The sequence below is a fragment of the Argentina silus genome, assembly GCF_951799395.1.
Source record: "Argentina silus genome assembly, chromosome: 7".
In the NCBI taxonomy this organism is placed as follows: domain Eukaryota; kingdom Metazoa; phylum Chordata; class Actinopteri; order Argentiniformes; family Argentinidae; genus Argentina; species Argentina silus.
Genome location: NC_139661.1, coordinates 41,412 through 65,000, shown reverse-complemented (window position 1 = coordinate 65,000; position 23,589 = coordinate 41,412). Strand labels below are relative to the sequence as shown.

The following is a 23,589-nucleotide window of genomic DNA, read 5'->3' as shown; positions in this document are numbered from 1 at the left end:
CAACTTGGAAAGCAGCTTTCTGGTTAAAAAAAACAACCAAAAACCCCAAAAACATTTATATCCACAAAATGTATTTGAGATTTAAGTCAATGGTGATCAATGTTTCACTGTGGATTATCGTATGTTTAGAATGTGTTTGTGTGCGCTTTGTTTGTGTGTGTGTGTGTGTGTGTGAGAGAGAGAGAGAGAGAGAGAGAGAGAATGAGAGAACGTTTCAATGTGTGAGTGTGTGTGCATGTATGTGTATGTTTCTATGCGTGAGTGTGTGTGCCTGCGGACCTGTGTATGCATGTGTGTATGCATGAGTGTGCATGGTGTGTATGCGTGAGTGTGCATGTGTGTCTGCGTGAGTGTGCATGTGTGGGTGTGTTTATGTGTTTGTGTGTGTATGTAAGCAAATGAGACTGACTTTGGTGTCAAAGCAGGTCTGTGCGTCTGCATCGGCGCAGCATGCAATGAGGACATCTCCGTATCCCTTGGCGATGGCCAGGACAACCTGGGGGGGCAGCAGCACGTTCCGCTTGGAGAAGGTGAAGATGAACCTGAAACAAAGCAGAACGCACTCTCATCACACTGGAAACGACAGGAAAACAGATCCACATCAAATCCTCTGACATGGGAGGATGTCTTGGGCCGAACACACTGACAAAGAAAGCTTGAGTATGTTAGAGTTGGGATTTGATGGCGGGTTTCCTGCAGGCCTTGATATTGCTCTAGCCTGTTAAGCGAAACACTGCTAATGCAAGCATTCACGTGAGTGACTCATCACGCGTGTGTGATTCCAAACCACCTCTGTTACAATTCACATCCCTTTGACATCATCCACCTCTGCACGGAGATCTGCCCCGTGTTGGTGGCCACTGTAACCGACAGGACAGAGCCAAACCCAGGTCTCCTGAGGGCTGCAACACCGCCTCGGCCCTCACGTAGGCTGGGTGTCAAAACTATCACATGTCTGTGTTTGTGTGTGTGTATGTTTGTGAATATACGTGTATGCATGTTGCAAGTGTGTGTGTGTGTGTGCGTGTGTGTGTGTGTCGCGGGGGGGGGGTGAGCGAGTGTGTATGTGCGTGTGTGGCTATGTGAGCAAGTGTGTGTGTGTGTGTGTGTGTGTGTGTGTGTGTGTGTGTGTGTGTGTGTGTGTGTGGATATGTGAGCAAGTGTGTGTGTGTGTGTGTGTGTGTGTGGATATGTGAGCGAGTGTGTGTGTGTGTGTGTGTGTGTGTGGATATGTGAGCAAGTGTGTGTGTGTATGTGTGTGTGTGTGGGTATGTGAGGGAGTGTGAGAGCTTCAAAGTATGTGTGAACCCTATAGGGCCTATGGTGTAAACATGCCAACAATGTAGTGTGACTCACTTCCCAACGACAACCTTCCCGTCCTTCTTGAAGTCGTCACACTGCTCCTGGGCAGGCAGCTCCTGCATGAGGGAGCGGTCCTGAGGGATTTTGGACTTGTGGTCCACGAAGCAGAGTGTACGCTTGACACCGCTCATCTCACAGCACGGCTTCAAAGAGTTCTTCTCCACCAGAGTCTCAGATGAACACACTGCACTCTGGAACAGATCGGCCTGCCCACACACACACACACACACACACACACACACACACACACACACACACACACACACACACACACACACACACTTTTACACCCTTCAACAGTGAGGCAACAGCCATACACACCACTGTATGTTAACCCTCTCTGCCTTTCACATATAAACTCATTTGCAGTACAATTGACCTTGGTTGTGACACCCAAGAGTACACTTTTAACCACCAGAGGGTGCTGTGGGTACAGAGTGCATATTTTGCAGGCACTAACCCTGACAAGCCCCTTAGTGATAAGGTGAATTAGCTCAGTTTGACAGTTTTGTGTTGAGGTAGAGGTTAGAATTTAGGGAGGGTAAGTTGATTCCAGATCTGCACCTTCGGGTCATTTCTACCCATAGCCTCCTAGAGTGACCAATGCATGTGTGGGTGGAGGAGTGACAGGTCTCACCGCGTCCCTGTCACAGTCTGCTGGGGGGGCGTCAGAGCAGCATTTGGTCCCCAGGGCCTGAGCTTCATCGATGAGTGGTGCTAGCTCAGCCAAAGTGCTCACTGGAAGATTCTGAGAGAGCCCCACCAGAGCCCTGCACCACAACATAAACACACAGTATGTTTATGTACAGCAAATATATTGCCTTTTATTTACAGTAAATACATGATGAGCATGTAACTGGTTCTTGGCAAGTTAAAGCCTACCCTGGCCCTAATCTTGACCAATCAGACCTGGAGACAGTTGACATGCCCCCTTTCACAAGGACAACTGTTTCTATTGGATATTTCAAATGGGATTGATCGCTCTCCTGGATGCAGAAGTTCAACACACAATGCACTGAAAAGATTTGCAAAATATACACTGTACTCACAGAGCTCTGAAGCCGTCTTCTTTGGCTTCAGTAAAGATCTTGCAGATGGGATTCTGAGCCTGCGCTGCTGCATTCTGCAGGACTAGCAGACCGACAAGAGCCACCCACAGCATGATGAAAGTAGAGATGGAGGGATGGAGATGGGGATCTAGCGATTGAGCTGAGGAAGGGAGAGGCAGAGGGCACCTTTATACCAACCTTTGTTTGTGCAAGTAGTCCTCCATCAATGATTAATCCCACTCTCACTCCATCTCTCTTTTTTTGTATTCAATCTTTAATTTGGCAGCTGACAGTGATGTTTCATCACAACTGACCTCTGTGCACATTGGTCAATGCCTGTTGGAAATGTGAAGACTCTGTCAAGACATTCACAACTCAGGTCCTTATGGGCCAGAATTTGTGCTTCTCAATAGTCTAAGGTGGCTTCCTCCCCTCAACTCTTTGACTTAATCTACACTGATATAAAAGAACCAGACAGGTGAAAGTACATTCATTTCATTTCTTCACTCAGTTCATTTCCTCCCACTGAATCAGATGTGGCTGCTCAGAGAAAGTAGCGCTATAGGTGACGGTTGTTGTGGCTGGTAAAGTTGGATCTCTGCCAGCTTGTGACACACAAAACTGATCATGGCTGTAGGTATGTCCATCACACTTACATGTGAGTCAAAGTCTGTCCTCCAGACACAAACCAGCCAATGACCTGCCTTTAAGACTGTGTGCATGATTTGGGAGGAGAGAAGCAACATGAAAGTCAAGAACCCCATTGAATGAAAGTCAAAGTCCCCTTTTTGTCAGGTCCCTAAATTGTCCCCAAGCCCACAATCTGACCAGTATATAAATATTGACACAACGGACAAACTTGAATGTTTTCCATATCATGGTCTCCCCACTGCTGTATGTCTTCCAACTAGTATTTACAGTTGACAAGTGCACTCTGAATAGTGAAAACTTAATTGCATTATAATTAATCAGTTAACATTAAAGTACAGTTTATTTCTATAAATTACTGTACATATCTGCATGCTCTGATTTATTGCACACAATCATAGTAGTCTCACACCACTGCATCTAAAGAATGTATACAATTGGCTAGCATGTTTCACTTGCATTAGTGGATGCGTATTTTGACTCTAAGATGCTGAAAAAATAATGAGGATAAAAAAAATAAAATCACTGAATTTGTGTTCCCCTTGGCCCAGGGACCATAGACTAACGTAAGCTGGGTTGTGGGATTGGTTACAACATGTTTTGTGTTCATGGAGGGCATGTTTACTGAGCCTGGGCCCACATCTAACAGTGTACACAACCACCCACATAAGACATTGGCCTAACACCCACGCGCCACAGCAATGACAATATAAGTACATATATTTTACTTATATAAAATATGGCAGGCTCAATGTGCTACAGTTTTCCATTGGTCAATCTTTCTGAGAAAAATTGTTATTCAATGTAAAAGAACGAGATGGGACAATGTTTTTTTCTTATTTTTAAGAGCATTGTAGGCCTATCTGATGAAATGCCAATTTCACTCCTTTTTTTATCTAAAAATGATTTGATCAACTACAGGCAAATCAGTTTAGTCCACAAGTGACTATGTTCCATGTTATCAACACCCCCACTTACTTTTATTGTGAAGTCAAAATGCCAAACGCAAACCAAAAGTCAGGTGCACAAAAAGGAAACGATGAGACGATGATGTAGTGGTTGAAGCAGCAGAAATATGGCCTTGGACAGTATAAACAATCAACTTATCAGTGACTTTGCTACGAGTAATGTTTTGGCATTTTATTAAGCAAATGTCGAGGAGATGTAGCGAATCTGACCAAGATCAGTATAGGAGCGGTGTCTACCTTGGGCCCACAGGGCTCCAGTGCTCCTGTTCCCTGTATTCAGGATGCCAGTGTGTGGTCATCAGAGAAGTTGAGGAGAAGGGTAGTGTAGGTAAGCACTGATCAGCACTACAAGGTAACTCTATTAGAACTGAGGTTGTGTTCATATTGGGACCAAAGTGTACCAAGTTTGAAACCACAGGGACAAGGCTTCCCTGAAATTTGAATGTAAAATGTAGACTTGCAAATGATTTCAATACATTGACTTGTGATCATTTTTCAATATGCAACTGTATTGTCTTGACAGGTGGAGGACAGTGTCCAAAGCAGTCCAGGGTGGGTGGGTTGGCAGTAGTGACTCTTGCCAATATTTGGAACTTTTGGATGCCATCTACCATAGTGCCCTTCGTCTTATCACAGGTGATAGTTTGTCACTCATCATTGCATTCTTTATCAAAAGGTTGGCTGGACCTAAATATCTCTTTATTACTCCCTTTTTGTGTATAAAGCCTTACTGCATAAACTCTAGGCTTACCTAACCTCATTATTAAAATTTAAGGACATAAATTACCAAACCCGTTCTCAGAATTGGTTAACTCTTGAGGTTCTAAATTGGCTCAATCGGCTTTTAGTTATGGTGCATCTAACTGCTGGAACAATCTACAAAAAAAAAAATCAGTTGGATGTTCTGGTGCTGCTTTTTAGGGTGTTAATTTAGGGTGTTAATTGAGGACCTCCTTGTTTCTTCTAATATTGTGATTTGATATGATGTATTGATTTCTGTATTGAACTGTGTTATATTTTTGTGTAAAAGAGGCCTTGGTCTTGGTGTGTTTCCCCTGTATAAATAAAGGTTAAATAAAATAAAATAAAATATATTACCAAAATAGAGAAGTTTGCTGTGATATAAAAAATACAATAAAATATAGAGTTTAAACGAATGACTATTACCTCAGGCCATTATTCATAAACCGTCTGCTCTTGTAAAATAGCTGAATTCATACTTTTTAAGAGAATTTAATAAGATTGCTGCATATTCTGGGATCATTCACATTACGCTAATATGCTGACAAAGCATCATGCTACTACTATGGGAGGTAGTAGCACACCCCTCCCTGCCCCCCTCCACTGACACACACACACACACGCACGCGCGCGCGCGCACACACACACACACACACACACACACACACACACACACACACACAGCGGGGCTGGGCAACATGGCGGCCTCTGTTCCACCGCTCCGCTCCTCCTTCAGACTGTGGAGCGGTTTGAGGTTACACCATCCCTGCTGTCGGGCCAAACTGCGGATGCACAGAAAGTGCGAGAGCCAACGAAGACATTTCCATCCGTCAGTGACAAGGTAAAGGATGAGGGGAAGAAGGGATGAGGGTAAGGGGGTCCGTGACGTGTCGGCCGATGTGATTGACAGTAAGATGCAGCGTGCTCGGTACCAACGACAGGTGCAGGTTATCTGAATATGACGAGTCCAGACATTCAGGCCAATAAGACATTATTACTAAAATAAAAACTAACGACCCGACCGTCCTTCTCCGCGGTGAAGACCGTTATCTGGTTCTAGGTGATTATCCGTGGCTGACAAGGTTAGTACAATGGAGTAGGACTGAGCATGCGCAATGGTTGCCAAAGATAACGCATGTCGCGAGCACCTGGCCTGTCAGATGAAAATGACACACTATTTTTATATAGTGTAAACTCAAACTCATTCTGTTTTCTGAGACCCCTACTCAAATAACTCACATACAGCTCTAATGATAACGTCAGTTCAGCAGTACCTAGACAAATATGAATATTGTTTGCCTGGGGGTCTGTGTGTTCCTATATTTAGGCTATTGTGTACATAAAGCAAATCTAGATAGCAAAAACACCTGTTCTGCCCATTACTGCCATGTCTGTCTGTGTTCACTCTGGGATGTGCACCTGTGTCTGACTGGGCTGCAAAACTGTGTGTGTGTGTGTGTGTGTGTGTGTGTGTGTGTGTGTGTGTGTGTGTGTGTGTGTGTGTGTGTGTGTGATGTACAGACATGCGTCTGTGGTACTCTCGGGGACGGAGATGGCCCGTCAGATCCACAGAGAGATCCAGCGGGATGTGGAGGACTTGGTCTCCCAGGGCAACATGAGACCCCATCTGGGAGTAGTTTTGGTCGGAGATGACCCAGCGAGCCGCACCTACGTCAGGAACAAGACCAAAGCTGCCAGCATACTGGGTCAGACACACACAGACACACACACACACACACACACACACACACACACACACACACACCCCACAACACACACAAATAAACTAGCACACATACCGTACACACACACAGTCATGTTGTAGATAGAAGGTATATACGCTGACTTGTGTCTGACACTGACACATGGCCATGTATGTGTAAACAGACATGTTCATCTCCACTGTCATCGGGGCGCTCTGTCAATAGAGGGCATTCTGCTCTCCCCAGCATGGAAGGATGACAATGATCATTCTACAAAGAAATACAGTAGTTTTCATAAATATGGGTGAGAATGCTCAGAGGGGTGTTAGTGCAGTTAGCAGCACGAGGTGGCAACAACAACACTGCTGGTACTGTTAGAGATTCTGTCAGCGCCTACACCAACTGAAGTCCATCCTGGAGGCAGCTCACTAGAACAGCTGAAGTCCATCCTGGAGGCAGCTCTCTAGAGTAGAAAAGGCACCAAACATGATGCAGAGATACAGGCTTTCTTCAAACGATAGCAGAAATAAAAAGCATGAATTCATTATAGTTGGCCCCATATTGACATACTGTACGTTTGTGTTCCTAGTAGGAAGCATACTAACATTCTCTAGTGTGTGTCTGTGTGTGTGTGTGTGTGTGTGTGTGTGTGTGTGTGTGTGTGTGTGTGTGTGTGTGTGTGTGTGTGTGTGTGTGTGTGTGTGTGTGTGTGTGCGTGCGTGCGTGCGTGCATGTGTGTGTAGGTATTTCCAGTAATACTGTGGTGCGGCCCAACTCGGTCTCCCAAGAAGAGTTGTTGGAGTTGATTGACAGGATGAACCGTGATTGGAAGGTCAGCGGCCTGCTAGTTCAGCTCCCTCTCCCAGGTAAACATCACACACTGTAGAGGTTTGATTCATTATACTCCAAGTATACACCACACATTGTATAGGCTTTATTCATTATACTAATGTTTTGCATCTGTACAGGCACATAGTATATAGGCGGAGTTTGCACTCTTACTTTAAGATCAGAACGTGCTCTTCGGTAAGACACATAAATGAGGAAGAAATGTGTTACTCTCTTTGTTAGGGCATAAATTAGGAGGTTTTGTGCTTTTCTCAAAAACCTCCTAATTTAGGAAGGCACATAACTGGGGAATACGTGAGCTTCTTTCTATGTTCGGGCACATGAATACATTGGTAGTGTGCTTCTGTTTGTTAAGGCACACAAATAAGTGGTTAGTGGGTTTCTCTGTTTGTTAGGGCACATAAACGAGCGGGCCGTGTGTAATGCCATCGCTCCAGAGAAGGATGTGGATGGGTTCCATATTGTCAACATTGGTAAGCTGTGTCTGGACCAGCGGTCCATGGTGCCAGCCACGCCTGCTGCTGTCTGGGAGATCATCAGAAGAGCCGGTGAGACGTTACAAACTCATGATGTCGTACATAGCATATGATACTACATGACACTATATTATATTAGAGGAGGCCTATGTTATATTACAGCATGTTGAAATATAGTGTTATATTACTTCATAGTACAATATGCTACATTACTCTATATTACACTATTGCAGTACATTACATAAAAGTATATTTAATCACTTCGTAGTACATTTAATTCCAGTGTGTTAAGTTTACTTCACAGTATATTACATAATGGTATACTATTATATATGCTATATCACAGATATTAGATGCTTTATTTTTGGGGGGGATTTATTTTGAAGTAGTTTTTGTACATTGAAGCATTTTCTGTTCTTTTGGCCTGAAACTCCAAAAGTTTGGATTTGAAATCAAACGTACATATTGGTTTCACCATTTAGAAATGATAACACTTTTTATACATAGTCCCCATATTTCAAGGCACCAAAGGTAATGGGACAGATTCATATGATGATGTCCAAATTAAGCACTCATGTTTATGAAACAGACATCAAGTTGTTGCAAACAGTAGCCCTGCAATTCCAGTTGCTCCAACCGAGTCTCGAACTTGCGACCTCTGGCTTGCCAACACACGTGACCGTCTCCTCAAATACTTGATGTAAACCAGCTACACTATCGAAAAGCTAGCAATTCGACAGCACGGGTGGTGGGTGGTTAGCCAGTTCTTGTGGCAGCTTTACATGCTCAAACCATAACACCCCCTGCACCATTTTTTCACAGATGAGGTGGTATGCCGTAAATCTTGGGCAGATCCTTTTTTCTCCACACTTTCCACTTGCAATCACTCTGGTCCATAATATTAATCTTATCTCTCCACAAGACCTTCTTCCAGACCTCCGCAGACTTTTTAGGTACATTTTAGCAAACTGTAACCTGACCATCCTTTTTGAAGATAACTAGTGGTTTGCACCTTGCAGTGAAGTGTCTGTAGTTCTGTTGGTGAAGTCTTCTGCGGATGGTAGTCTCACATTCACACCTACCTCCTGGAGGGTGTTTCTGATCTGTGGGACAGTTGTTTTGGGCTTTTCTTAATTATGGTGAGCATTCTTCGGTCATCCACTGTAAAAGTCTTCCTTGGTCTCCCAGTCCGATTGCGATTGCTGAATCTAATGCCTGTTTGGCTGTTGTTATGGTGCAGTCTAATGCCTGTTTGGCTGTTGTTATGGTGCAGTCTAATGCCTGTTTAGCTGTTGTTCCCCGCCGCTTCCTCTAGGTGGCAGTACTGACCTATTTTTCTTTCTCTGTAATTCTGCCTTCTGTACCTTTTGTCAGTTTCTTGGTGTTCCTCTTTTTAGAATCACTACTTTAGCCTTGGAGAAACTGTTGCACTATAACTCAGTCAACCTAGGGAATTACGTGTCTGTGAATTGAATAAAATCCCCCAAGCAAATTACTGAACATTCATTTTGAATTAAACATGACTCTGTACCTCCCATGACCCAGCCTCAGGCCTTTTAGGTTTGGACCGGGAACATTGAGGGTGCAAACATGGTTACATATGGGACAGTTGGAATGTTATGCACTTAGCGGTTGGTACTCGAACAAGATGTTTCTGTACACTGCAGAATACATTCTGCTGCTGCTGTCAGCAGTTACATCATCAATTAAGACAAGTTAACCAGTTCTAGTGTCAGCTATACATGCCAAAACATTTACATTTACATTTATGGCATTTAGCAGACGTCTTTATCCAAAGCGACTTACAACAAATACATTTGTTTAAGTAAGTGAATCATCTATCCAACAGTCATCATAAGACAAAGTAATCAATGCTCACACCAGGGGTCATTGGCAGTCGTAATGCCAGAAGGCTTTTTTTCCCCCTTTTTTTAAATTAATTAATTTATTTGTATTTATTAACAGGAGAGAACTTGTACAGGGGGGAAGTGGGGGTGAAGAGGTCTCAAGGGTTGGGGTTAGAGTTGGTACAGGGGGGGTAGTGGGGGTGAAGAGGCCAAAATTAACACCCTCTCCACCATGTTCCACAGATGAGGTGGGTATGCTATGTTGGCCAGAACTTTCCACTTGCAATCACTCTGGTACATGATATTCATCTTACCTGTCCACAGGACTTTTTTAGGTACAGGCAAACTGGAGATGACCTTGCAGTGAAGCTTCTGTAGTTGTACTACTACTGGAGAGTGTTCTTGATCTGTGGGACAGTTGTTTTTCGTTTTTTCTTAATTATGGTGAGCATTCTTCGGTCATCCACTGTTGAAGTCTTCCTTGGCCTACCAGTGATTTTTTTCTTTTTAATGATGTTCCAAACTGTTGATTTTGGCAAGCCTAAGGCTTTGGCTGTGTTACTGATGTTCTGATTTTTCAGCCTAATAATGGCTTCCTTGACTTTCATTGACACCACTTTGGTCTTCATGTTGACAGACCCCAATAGCAGACTCCAAAGGCAAAGCCTAGATAGTAGACATTGACAGCTCTCTTATGACTGCACAAATGATGTGACGGAACACGCCTGACTTACCAGAAACACCTGTCAAGCCAATTGTCCCATTACTTTTGGGTACCGTGAAATAGGGGGACAATGCATAAAAACTGATGTCATTTCTGAATGGTGAAACCAATATGTACACAAATACAAGTTGAGAGTCTCTACTTTAACCTCACAGTAATTGTTTGATTTAGAATTCTTTTATAGAGCCCAAAAAAATAATAATGATTCACTGTCCCATTACTTACACAGGGCACTGTAAAACAACAATTGACTCATCACTTTGCTTTTTTCAATTTAAATTGCTGTATAAAATTATTACAACCAAAAGAATGCTCAACATATAGGGGATTGAACAATTGCCACTATGCAGGTTTTGTAGTGAGGAAAACAAAACAATAGAATCTAGAATGTTTTGGTTGCCCTCTTTTGGTCTGAGATTCAGGAATGGCCGGCAAAAAAACAATATTCATCTAAAAATAACCCTACAAAAAGCACTATTGGGTGACTTATTGTGTGACGGACAATCAATATCAATATAATTATATTCTTAGCAAAACAATTCATTTACAAAATTAAAATGTTTGAATTGAAATTAAATTAGCTGTGTATTAGAACTTAGCAATAGTACAAAAAAAGAACTATCACTACCTCACACAGGCACAGGGCCTTACTGTTGCAGACAGCAAGTTTGGCCAATATAAACTTTCTGATTGACAGTTGTCTCTGTGCAGGCATACAGACAGTGTAAACCTGTTGATTGACAGTTGTCTCTTTGTGCAGGCATACAGACAGTGGGAAAGAATGTCCTAGTGGTTGGACGCTCAAAGAACGTGGGGATGCCCATTGCCATGCTGCTGCACACTGACCGCTACCATGAACGGCCTGGAGGTGAGAGAGGAAGACAAAGTGTGTGTGTGTGTGTGTGTGTGTGTGTGTGTGTGTGTGTGTGTGTGTGTGTGTGTGTGTGTGTGTGTGTGTGTGTACGTGTGTGTGTACGATATGAGTCAAAAGCCATGAACAATATCTGGAATGAAACTCATCTTAGAACATCTGTGTTTCACCATCATGGCTTTTCCGGTAATAAATATTTGCATCACTTAAGAGCTTCTAGGAAATGGTGAATAAAGAAAAGCAATGCTATCGGACCCCACCTAATGTACAAACAATAAGCACTGATGCAACGCTTCCTGAAGGAGAGGGGGATGAAAGGAGTGTAGAAGAGAGGGAGGATGTTGGCATTTTGCACTTTTGTCAGTTGGCAGGCTGCCCATTTCCCATATATGGTCCTAGGAGGATGTGGGTGGGGTTTTGGAAAGGTACCTGATGGAATTTACCGGGCTGATAGAAAAAAGACGATATCCAAAGTTAGGAGAGCTATCATTGAGAGAGTCAAAAAGGCAAAGTAGAACAGACTGCAATAAAGTAGAATTTTACAGCTTGTTATGATATAGTAATGTTGTGATATCAGGATATGCAAATGAAAGTATATTATTTGAAGTAAAGTGTGCACAGGGCACACACAGCTATAACTAGTTTAATATGAACATAATAATATAATATATATGCCATTTAGCTGACGCCTTTAACCAAAGCGACTTACATTGCAGTGTGTGCATACATTTCAGTATATAAGGTCCCAGCAGGAATCAAACCCACAACCTAAGCATTGTCAGCGCCATGCTCTACCAACTGAGCCACAGAGGACCATAGAGGATTACCTTTGTCTGGATTTGCTTGGAGGTCTAGTTCACATGAGAGCAGGCCTATTTGAACTACCTATACGTGTTACTTGGGATGCAATTGTGATGGCTCCGATAGCACTGTGTATCCACGGTTAGCCTACATATTACTTTAGTCCACTTTCATGAAGTCTGCATTACACTGTCACAACACATAGATCACAGATAGCAGCTCATCATGTCACTTATTATAGGGTTAACAATTTATTCAGAGACTGTGGAATTGATTGTGTCCATTTTAGACACAATTTCCTGTGTTGCCTCCCTTTACATGCAGACACAACACAACCACCACAATCCTGGGTGCCAGGCACATCCATTCGTTCTGCAAGGGTATGGGATTCATCCGGCAACCAGACCCTTTACCACCAACCAGACCCTTTACCAACCAGACCCTTTCCCACCAACCAAATCCTTTGCCACCAACCAGACCCTTTACCAACCAGACCCTTGACCAGCAACCAGAGCCTTTACCAACCAGACCCTTGACCAGCAACCACACCCTTTTCCAACCAGACCCTTTACCCCACACCAGACCTTATATGGTACGCTAGAATGTCTGAGGAACCAAAAGATGGCACACAGAGAAGGTGGTGAACTTTAGCCTGAAGGCGTATTTAATAATAATAATAATATTGGGAAAGGGGTAAGGGGAGAGAAGGATAATCCAAGTGGGTCGTCGGGGTTCGGTCCGCGGTTGATAACGGGAGGTCCAGTGTTCGGGAGAGGGGAAAGGCGCCATAGGGGTAATCAGTGGGGAGTAATCAGGGTTCGGTCCAGGGGTCGGTAGCACGGAGGTCCAGTTGCGAAGAGGGGGTAGATGCTAGGTCCGTGGATGGGTAGAGGAGGGGGAATCCAAGGAAGACGAGGGTTCTGGATGGGGCACAGGAGAACACGATGAAACACACACACAGATACAAGAGAGGATAGCAAAAAAGGCTGGAAGCGTATGTGGGTACTTCAAAAAGGTTACCGTGGACACAGTACGTTCTGGCAGGGTTCTTATAGGGAGGTGATTGCTGATAGTTCGCAGGTGTGCTGAGTGGAGACAGGGAACAGGTGCGCTGTCAACTGGGAGGGTGACGCTCCAGCGATGATCGCCGAGGCCTCAAGATGGTGCCAAAGGGCTGGTCAGGGAGAGGGACAGTATACCACCAATCAGACCCTTTACCAACCAACCAGACCCTTTACCAAACAGACCCTTTACCACCAACCAGACCCTTTACCACCCAACCAGACCCTTTACCATCAACCAGACTCTTTACCAACCAGACTTTTTACCACCAGCCAGACCCTTTACCAACCTGACCCTTTACCACCAATCAGACCCTTTACCACCAACCAGACCCTTTACCAACCAGACCCTTTACCACCAACCAGACCGTTTACCACCAACCTGACCCTTTACCATCCAACCAGACCCTTTAGAACCACCCAGACCCATTCAAGTTTCAAGTTTCAAGTTTCAAGTTTATTGTCTCATACACAAGTGCAGGGAGTAAAATTCTTGGGCTTGGTTCCATGACAATGCAGCATACAAAATACAAATAATACAAATAATACAAATAATACAAATACGCAAATACGCAGTAGTGCAATGAAATAAGGACAAGACAATAAGTGACATAGTACAAGATAAGTGAGACAGTTGGACAGTGACGATATTGTTGGACACATAAGACAATAGACATGACACAATTTACAGTATAAATAGTAAGTAAAAAAAAAGTAGAGCGGGTCAGTGGAATGTCATTATTACTGCACTGTGCCGATGGTGTAAAAGAGGTGTTTGTTTAAAGTGACTGTGTGCTAATGAAGTCCATTCTGTGGGTGTTCTGGGGGTAAAGTCAAGAGTTTGGGGTAGGCTTGTTCATGAGCCTGATGGCCTGGGGGAAGTAGCTGTTGGTGAGCCTCTGAGTTTTGGCCCTGAGGCTCCGGAGGAGGCTCTGTCTTTTGGACGGCATCAGTTCAAACAGACTGTAATTGGGGTGGCTGGGGTCCCTGATGATCCTCCGGGCTTTGCTGACACATCTTTTGTTGTATATGTCCTGGATGGAGGGAAACTCACATCGACTGATGCGCTCAGCTGTCCGCACCACCTTCTGCAGCGCCTTGTGGTTGAGGGCGGTGCAGTTGCCGTACCAGGCAGTGATGCATCCTGTCAGGATGCTCTCAGTAGTGCCCCTGTTGAAGGTCTGCAGGATCTTGGGCCCCATGCCAACCTTCCTCAGCCACCTGAGGTGAAAGAGGCGCTGCTGTGCCTTCTTCACCACCTGATTGGTGTGCTCGTCCCAGGTGAGGTCGTCAGAGATATGGACGCCAAGGAACTTAAAGCTGTTGACCCTCTCTAATGCAGACCCTCTCTACTGCAGCATTTGCTCACGATGGGAGTGAGAGCAACAGGGCGCCAGTCGTTTAGGCATGCTACCTTGTTCTTCTTCGGCACTGGGACAATGGTGGATGACTTGAAGCAGGAGGGGACTATTCCTGTGGAGAGGGAGAGGTTGAATATGTCCGTGAACACACCAGCCAGTTGCGCTGCACACACTTTGATCACCCGGCCTGGGATGCCGTCTGGTCCGCCTGCTTTGCGGATGTTGACGCGCCTGAACTGCTTGCTTCGGTGATGAGCAGGGCACTGGCAGTGCTGTCCGTGGTGTGTGTCCTCTCTGGTGGGGTGGCGTTGGAGTTCTCGAAGCGGGCGTAGGAGCTATTCAGCTCGTCCGGGAGAGAGCTAGTTACACTAGCTGCGCAGCCAGGTTTCCCTTTGAAGTCTGAGATGGTGTGTAGCCCTTGCCACATGCTGTGTGAGTTGTTGCTGCATAGTTGTGACTCTATCTTATTGCTGTATTCCCGTTTGGCTACATTGATCCCTCTGCGGAGGTCGTAGCTGGCTTTCTTGTCGTAGGTGATGTCACCGAAGGCTGTATCTCTCACGGTGAGTGCAGCTCTGACTGCGCAATTAATCCACGGTTTCTGACTTGAGGTGGGTATGCTATGTTGGCCAGAACTTTCCACTTGCAACCACTCTGGTACATGATATTCATCTTACCTGTCCACAAGACTTTTTTAGGTACAGGCAAACTGGAGATGACCTTTCAGTGAAGCTTCTGTAGTTGTACTACTGGAGAGTGTTCTTGATCTGTGGGACAGTTGTTTTTCGTTTTTTCTTAATTATGGTGAGCATTCTTCGGTCATCCACTGTTGAAGTCTTCCTTGGCCTACCAGTGATTTTTTTTCTTTTTAATGATATTCCAAACTGTTGATTTTGGCAGGCCTAAGGCTTTGGCTGTGAAATAGGGGGACACGGTAGATTTCCCAGTCCGCGTTGTCCAGGTAATCTTGGAGAAAAGCCTCTGTCTAACCTGGATCGTTCTCACGGTGGGTGTAGCGAGTTTCAGCCTGTGTCTGTAGGCGGGCAGAAGCAGGATGGAGGAGTGGTCTGATTTGCCGAATGGAGGTCGGAGGAGGGGTTTGTAGGCATAGCGGAAGGGGGTGTAGCAGTGATCGAGAATACTTCCGGCACGCGTGTTTACATCGATGTGTTGGTAAAGTTTGGCAATTGCTTGTTTCAACAATGCTCGGTTGCTCTTGCTCTTAGCTCGCAGAGCTTGTTGTCTAGTGACTGGACATTCGCTAGCAGAATGCTGGGGAGCGGAGGTTTATTTCCACGGCGTCTCAGCTTCATCAGCACTCCAGCCCTGCGGCCTCTCGGTCGTCGTCGCCACCGGCAGTGCTTCTGTTGTCTGGCTATTGTTGTTGTTTGGCCAGCGTCTGGAGTGAGCAGCGGGTTCCAATGAAAAAACTCTGGTTTTGGGTACATGGTCATCAATTCTCTCATGTACAGTAGTGCAACTCTGTCATACCTAAGGTAGCAGGCTACTTTAGAAGGTAAAATAACACAAAATAACAATAAAATAAGCAAAAAGCTGCATTGTTGTTCAGGAGCCCGAAGCACGGCAGCCATACTCTTGTGTTGCGTGCTCATTACCACCAACCAGACCCTTTACCAACCAACCAGACCCTTTACCAACCAGACCCTTTACCACCAATCAGACTGTAACAATGTTCTTAGACACAGAGGCGGACTCGATATCTCTGGTGAGGGAAAACCCTGTTTATTTTATGATTGTACGTCAGGACCTGGTTGACTTTCCAGTCGTCCTCCTGAAAGCAGAGGCACACACATCTTAAACCATTTCGTTAACGAGGCTTCATTCGCAACAGGTGTGCGACAAAGCCTCGCTTCCGCACCTTGGCCACGGTCCTGTAGCACCCTCTACAGGCCGAACGCTGCATGTCCCCCCACACAGACCCTTTACCACCAGCCAAACCCTTTACCACCAACCAGACCCTTTACCACCAACCAGACCCTTTACCACCAACCAGACCCTTTATCAACCAGGCCCTTTACCACCAACCAGACCCTTTACCAACCAGACCCTTTACCACCAACCAGACCCTTTACTACCAACCAGACCCTTTACCATCAACCAGACCCTTTACTACAAACCAGACCCTATACCATCAACTGGACCCATTACCAACCAGACCATTTACCAACCAGACCCTTTACCACCACCCAGACACTTTACCACCAGCCAGACCCTTTACCAACCAGACCCTTTACCAACCAACCAGACCCTTTACCAACCAGACCCTTTCCCACCAACCAGACCCTTTCCCACCAACCAGACCCTTTCCCACCACCCAGACCCTTTAACATCAACCAGACCTTTTACCACCAACCAGTCCCTTTACCAACCAGACCTTTTACCACCAACCAGACCCTTTACCAACCAGACCCTTGACCACCAACCAGACCCTTTACCAACCGGACACTTTACCACCAACCAGACCCTTTACCAACCAACCACACCCTTTACCAACTAGACCCTTTCCCACCACCCAGACCCTTTCCCACCACCCAGACCCTTTACCAACCAGACCCTTGACCACCAACCAGACCCTTTACCAACCAGACCCTTTACCACCAACCAGACCCTTTACCACCAACCAGACCCATTACCAACCAGACCCTTGACCACCAACCAGACCCTTTACCAACCAGACCCTTTACCACCAACCAGACCCTTTACCACCAACCAAACCTTTACCAACCAGACCCGTTACCACCAACCAGACCCTTTACCACCCAACCAGACCCTTTACCAACCAACCAGACCCTTTACCATCAACCAGACCCTTTACCACCAACCAAACCTTTACCAACCAGACCCGTTACCACCATCCAGACCCTTTACCACCAACCAGACCCTTTACCAACCAGAGCTTTTACCAACCAACCAGACCCTTTTACCAGCCAGACCCTTTCCCACCACCCTGACCCTTTACCAACCAGACCCTTTACCACCAACCAGACCCTTTACCACCAACCAAACCTTTACCAACCAGACCCGTTACCACCAACCAGACCCTTTACCACCCAACCAGACCCTTTACCAACCAACCAGACCCTTTACCACCAACCATTCCCTTTACCACCAACCAGACCCTTTACTACCAACCAGACCCTTTACCAACCAGACCCTTTACCACCAACCAGACCCTTGACCACCAACTAGACACTTTACCACCTACCAGACCCTTTACCAACCAACCATACCCTTTGCTAACCAGAGCCTTTACCAACCAGACCCTTTATCACCAACCAGATCCTTTACCACCAACAAGACTCTTTACCAACCAGAACCTTTCCCATCAACCAGTCCCAGTAATGCCAGGTCCTTGCCACCTCCGGACCCGGGTGGCATTACTGGGTCTGATGCCCGGGGTAGACCTTATACCAGAGGCAAACCCAAGAAAAACCTGACTTACTTCTTGGCTTTAGAAAAATTAGTTTTACCTAACCAAGATAATAATAAAAAACATGCTCACACCAGCATAAAGAGTGCAATGTTTCGACAGGCACACACTTTGTATCAGCTGTGAACCTGTTCCTACTAGTTTTGCACAGATGTGCTCTATTCAAATTCATCTCTCAGCTACACTCTCAGATACACTCTCACACCCACACGCACGCACACACAAACACACAGGCATATGCACATGCACACACTCACACACACACACACACACACACACACACACACACACACACACACACACACACACACACACAGGGCACTAGGTATGTAATCAGGATGTTTGCCATGCTGGGGCTTGCCTTTAATTCCTGTTCTCCATAAGGGCATAAACACTGCCCCCCCCCCCCTCTGTCTTTCTCTCTTTCTTTCTCCCTCTCTCTCTCTCGCTCTGCTACCATTTCCTCCTGCTTTGATCTTGATTTGATTAACTGTGCAGGACTCCCCTCCTTGCCCCTAACACACATCCCACACACACACACACACACACACACACACACACTGGAGACTGTCCCATACCTCGTCTCAGGAACCAGGGAAGCCTGTTAGCCCCACCCAGCCTCTGGTATGTTTTGCCTGGGGCTAGACGCGTAGGAGATGCCTTTGTAGAATGTTATCACATCTGAGTGTAAAGAAATGCACAGTCATAAAGAAATACGTCCAGTTTACATACAGTTTATACCAGTTTCATAACCTGACCAGAAACAACTCCAAGTTCTACAGTTCCCAATGACAATGTTCTGTAGTAGAACTGAAAGACAGAAGTGATTGCATTGAAGTCCAAAGGAATGTGTTGTTTAAGCCCCCTGTGTATCATATTGACTTTGAGTCCATGAATGGATATTTGATTCACTGCAGAAGTCTCAGTCATCTCTAATACATTGGGATAGAGTGAGTGGTGAAGCCTGTTCTCCAGTCTAAGTAAGTTAGTTTAATCTTGTTTAAAGTCAGTGTGCTGTTGGTAGCTGTTTATTTTGCTGTGGCTATCCTGCCTTGAGCTCAGAACCTAGTTTCTGTTGGAAGCCAGATGTTTAAAGTCAATTGCTGTGAAGTTTAATCGTGTTTAAAGTCAGTGTGCTGATGGTAGCTGTTTATTTTGCTGTGGCTATCCTGCCTTAAGCTCAGAACCTAGTTTCTATTGGAAGCCATCTGTTTGAAGTCAATTGCTGTGAAGTGCTATCAATCTCCAGTGGGAGGGTCTAACATTATCCTGCAAGGTATTTAACTCCTGCTCACCTTGGACCAGGACTAATACATTTGGGATTGAGTGAGTGGTGAAACCTGTCTGGTCGTTAACTGATCGTCAGGTGGGAGGGGACTGTGAGAGGGACTCTTGGCTCGGTAATTTCCTCACATGGTTTCTCCTACCACAGCTACACAGATGACACTCAACTCTTTCTCTCTTTCCCCCCTTCCTATTCACAGGTGGCAACATCTTTCTCTGCATGTCTTGCAGACATTTCTGCTTGGATGTCAGCTCACCACCTCAAGCTCAACCTTGACAAGACTGAGCTGCTCTTCCTCCCTGGGAAAGCCTGCCCTCTCCAAGACCTCCTCCCATACAGCCAAGAACCTTGGGGTGATCCTTGACAACCACTTATCCTGTGTGGCGAACATCACAGCAACAGCACGCGCCTGTAGATTCTTCCTCTACAACATCAGAAGGATACGTCCATTCCTCACCAGAGAAGCAGCACAACTTTTGGTCCAAACACTTGTGATCTCTTGCCTTGACTACTGCAAAGCACTCTTGGCCGGTCTCCCCGCCTCCACCATCAGGCCTCTGCAGCTCATCCAGAATGCTACCGTCCATAACTGCAAAATCACTACCAATCTTCCGCTGTAGATTGAAAACCCATCTTTTCAGGCTACATCTTAACAGTCTCTCCTAAAGACCTCTACACCCCCACTACCCCCCTGTACTAACCCTAACCCTAGAGACTTCTTCACCCCCATTACCCTCCTGTACAAGTTCTTCTCCTGCTAAAAATAAATAAATAATTCACAATTCTAGCATTGTGACTGCCAATGGCCCCTGGTCTGAGCATTGATTACTTTATCTCATGATGACTGATGGATAGATGATTCACTTACTTAAACAAATGTATTTTTAGAAGTCGCTTTAGATAAAGGCGTCTGCTAAATGCCATAAATGTAAATGTAAATCTCATACACTGTGATATGTTCTCCATGTTCTGAATCACAGGTGATGCGACGGTAACCATCGCTCATCGGTGTACTCCCAGAGAGCAGCTGAAGGAGTTGACCAGTCTGGCGGACATTGTGATCGCAGCCGCAGGTAAACTCTTCTTTCACTTTGTTCAACGGCTCTGTACCTATCTCTGAATATAGACTCATGGCTGATGTCCAAGCCCGGTTCACCATCAGTCACACCTGAGAAGGGTTGCATCTAACTGTCAACTCCCTCCATCAGGACACTTGTGAAGGTGCAGCCCGGAAAGCTGTAATATTGATGATGGTTGATCTACTCCCAGCCTGTGGCCCATTGAACTAAAGCCCTAGGAGTTAGCATGGGGAGCTACAGCCCTAGGAGTTAGCATGGGGAGCTACGGGGAGAACATCTTGCAAGCAATGGTCAGCCCCAAAACCCCTGCCCGATCACTCCGCTCTTCCACCTTGGCTGGCCGCCTGGCACCGATGCCTCTATGTGGATGCAGCAGCCGCGCTACTCAGTCACAGCTTTTCACTGTCCTGGCACCCCGCTGGTGGAACGAGCTTCCCACTGCTGTCATGACCGCAGAGTCACTACCTATCTTCTGCCGTAGATTGAAGACCCATCTCTTCCGGCTACATCTTAACTGACCCTCCTAAAGACCTCTTCATCCCCACTACCCCCCTGTACAAGTTTCTCTCCTGTAAAAAAAAAAAGAAAGAAAAAAGAAAATTAGTTCTTCCTTCTTCTAGCATTGTGACAGCCAATAGCCCCTGGTCCTACCATAGATTACTTTTTCTTATGATGACTGATGGATAGATGATTTACTTAATTAAAGAAATGTATTTGTTGTTAGTCGCTTTGGATAAAGGCATCTGCTAAATGCCATAAATGTAATGTAAATGTCTATGGCCCTAGGAGTTAGCATGGGGAGCTAAAGCCTTAGGAGTTAGCAATGGGGGGGGAGCTAGGAGTTAGCATGGGGAGCTAAAGGCCTGGGAGTTAGCTTGGGGAGCTAAAGCCCTAAGACTCAGCATGGGGAGCTAAAGCCTTAGGAGTTAGCATGGGGAGCTACAGCTCTAGGAGTTGGCATGGGGAGCTACAGCCCTAGGAGTATTTGGAGCTAATGCTAACTTGCTCTCAGTCCTCAGGTTTATGACAGCTGTGCCATTGTTGCATCATTTGGAAAATAACAAGTGTTTGGGATGAGTACGGTTAGGATTAGGGTTCCAAGGATTAACATGTAATTATAGTTAATCATGTTATTGCGGTTTTGCAAGCCATTCGAATTAGGATGGAGGTTAGTGTCACTGGGTTTTCGCACCTTTTGCTTTGAATGTGTCTACAGTAAAATAGTTTTATATGAATCACCATGAATATGTACGTATTTTGATTCTCAGAATAGCTAAGTCGTACAATTTAAATAGAAGAAATGTTTCTGCCACATGATATTTGAACAAAATAAGGGTGATTGTTATATATAAGAATATGAGGTGGGTTTGTGGTTGTGCTCCAGGTGTTCCAGGGTTGATCACTGCAGACATGGTCAAGGTGGGGGCAGCGGTCATCGATGTGGGCATCAACCGCATCAAGGACCACACCACCGGGAGAGTCCGCCTGGTGGGAGATGTGGACTTTGAGGGTAAATCAGTTGAAATCACCAAACTGTATGGGTTTGAATTCTGTCCATTCAGGAGAAGAATGGAAAGTTTCAGTCAAGACTTGAAATGTATCTTCTTTCTTTTTTTGTATTATTATTATATTTCAGTTTGTAACTATGTATTAACCCCTCAATGACCACAATTCTATAATGACCACCAACACATAGGCTAACATTCCTCAAGTTTTGATATGCTTGTCTTGATTGATTGGCTTACTGACTGACCTGTCCATACTCTGTAGGGGTAAAGGAGAAGGCAGGCTTCATCACTCCAGTCCCAGGAGGGGTGGGGCCAATGACCATCGCCATGTTGATGAAGAATACTGTGACTGCTGCCAGAAATGCACTGACACATTGAATCATGCACACACACCAATAGACAGACAGACAGGCAGACAGACACACACACACACACACACACACACACACACACACACACACACACACACACACACACACACACACACACACACACACACACACACACACACACACACACACACACACACCTTGTCCCCAGACCCACAGACGCACAGCACATATTAGCCTGGAATAACGACATCAAGCCTCGCCGTCGCGGGAGTAAACTTACTGAGTAAATATTTATCATTATTTGATTTTAGCGAATCACACGGCTGCAAGGCTTGGCTCAGAATCAGAAATGTGTGCTTTGCAAGCACTGGGGGAAGTCTGGGGGGAGTTTTTCACGATCTTTGTATTTGATAAACGAAGGCCAAATTTGTAGCATTGGTCCACCAGATCTTCTGAGCATATTGGTCGGAAGTACCTGGGAGCGAGACTACACACACACACACACACACACACACACACACACACACACACACACATTCACTTACACTAATACAGTACATACTCATTTTCAGGAAAACACACACAAACAAACACACACCTTAATTATGCACCAAAACACACTTCATATGTCCTGGGATGCTTGCTTGTTGCTTTATTTAATGTTGACAGTTTGTTTTTTCATATTTAAGTTGAGTTTCATATTTAAGTTGAGTTTTTAGATTTGTATTTTTTCTACTGAATCTGTTTGCGTTTTGTTCAAAGTATTGAATATTCCAGATTGTTTGACTGGAAAAGGGAGAAAATAAAAATAGGTTTTATGCTGTATAAACCCATAGCCTACTGCCTTACTGTCTATCTTATATAAGTGCCCTGCATATTTTATGAACCTTCTTTTCTGTATTACAGAGGCCAATATGAAAGTATCACTGTCACAATACCCCTGCTGTGTGTTTATCTGAACTTCAGCTTTTTCACTTCATGAACCTTCCATACTGTATAGCACTATGTAGGCAGTCACAATGTGCTTCATTGTCGACAGTGTATACTCCACAGTATACTATACTGTATACTCTACAGGTTTACAAAGTTTTTCAACTAGTATAAAGCTTGCGTTTGTTATTTCTAGAGGAATACAACTAAGTCAACGAAAGTAACTTTAATCATACTTCACTGAAAGGTCTTACCTCTTCTCTTAACCCAGGGGTGACAAATCTTATTGGCAGGGGGCTGGTAGGTGCAGGCTTTTGCTCTAGCCAAGCAGTAAAACCGATTCAACAAATCAAAGACTGGTGTTACTACAATTGGAACTAACGCCTGCGCCCCCACTGACCCACTGCAGATAAGAGGGATACCTGTCTTATACCTCTACTTTTTAGTCCTAAATTTCAATCCCTCTTAATCAACAGGATCCCGATGTGAACACCCTTTTTCCCCTGAACCCAAACTCACTTTCACAACAGCTGCTTTGAGCCA

At 45.1% G+C, this 23,589-nt stretch overlaps 2 protein-coding genes across 2 annotated transcripts in view; one reads left to right on the top strand and one right to left on the bottom strand.

The window, feature by feature from the left end:
* The window catches only part of gc (GC vitamin D binding protein), a gene marked incomplete at its 5' end in the record, with an annotated part of 9,632 nt that extends 7,108 nt beyond the window's left edge, over positions 1-2,524 (bottom strand). The window contains 6 exons of the mRNA XM_083673214.1: positions 1-19; positions 410-542; positions 807-860; positions 1,357-1,568; positions 2,000-2,132; positions 2,412-2,524. The exon at positions 1-19 is cut by the window's left edge and continues 79 nt beyond it. Of these exons, the coding sequence (XP_083529340.1) occupies positions 1-19; positions 410-542; positions 807-860; positions 1,357-1,568; positions 2,000-2,132; positions 2,412-2,524 (664 nt within the window). The remainder of the gene's footprint in view (positions 20-409; positions 543-806; positions 861-1,356; positions 1,569-1,999; positions 2,133-2,411) is intronic.
* Positions 2,525-5,466: 2,942 nt separating this feature from the next.
* LOC310806860 (bifunctional methylenetetrahydrofolate dehydrogenase/cyclohydrolase 2, mitochondrial-like) lies at positions 5,467-22,746 on the top strand (the record flags this gene model as incomplete). The annotated part of the gene is made up of 8 exons (XM_083673134.1): positions 5,467-5,609; positions 6,290-6,474; positions 7,215-7,337; positions 7,716-7,868; positions 11,128-11,235; positions 20,178-20,270; positions 21,661-21,786; positions 22,047-22,746. 8 exons carry the CDS (start codon positions 5,467-5,469, stop codon positions 22,160-22,162), a joined length of 1,047 nt encoding a protein of 348 aa, XP_083529260.1. The 3' UTR covers positions 22,163-22,746.
* Positions 22,747-23,589: the final 843 nt, after the last annotated feature.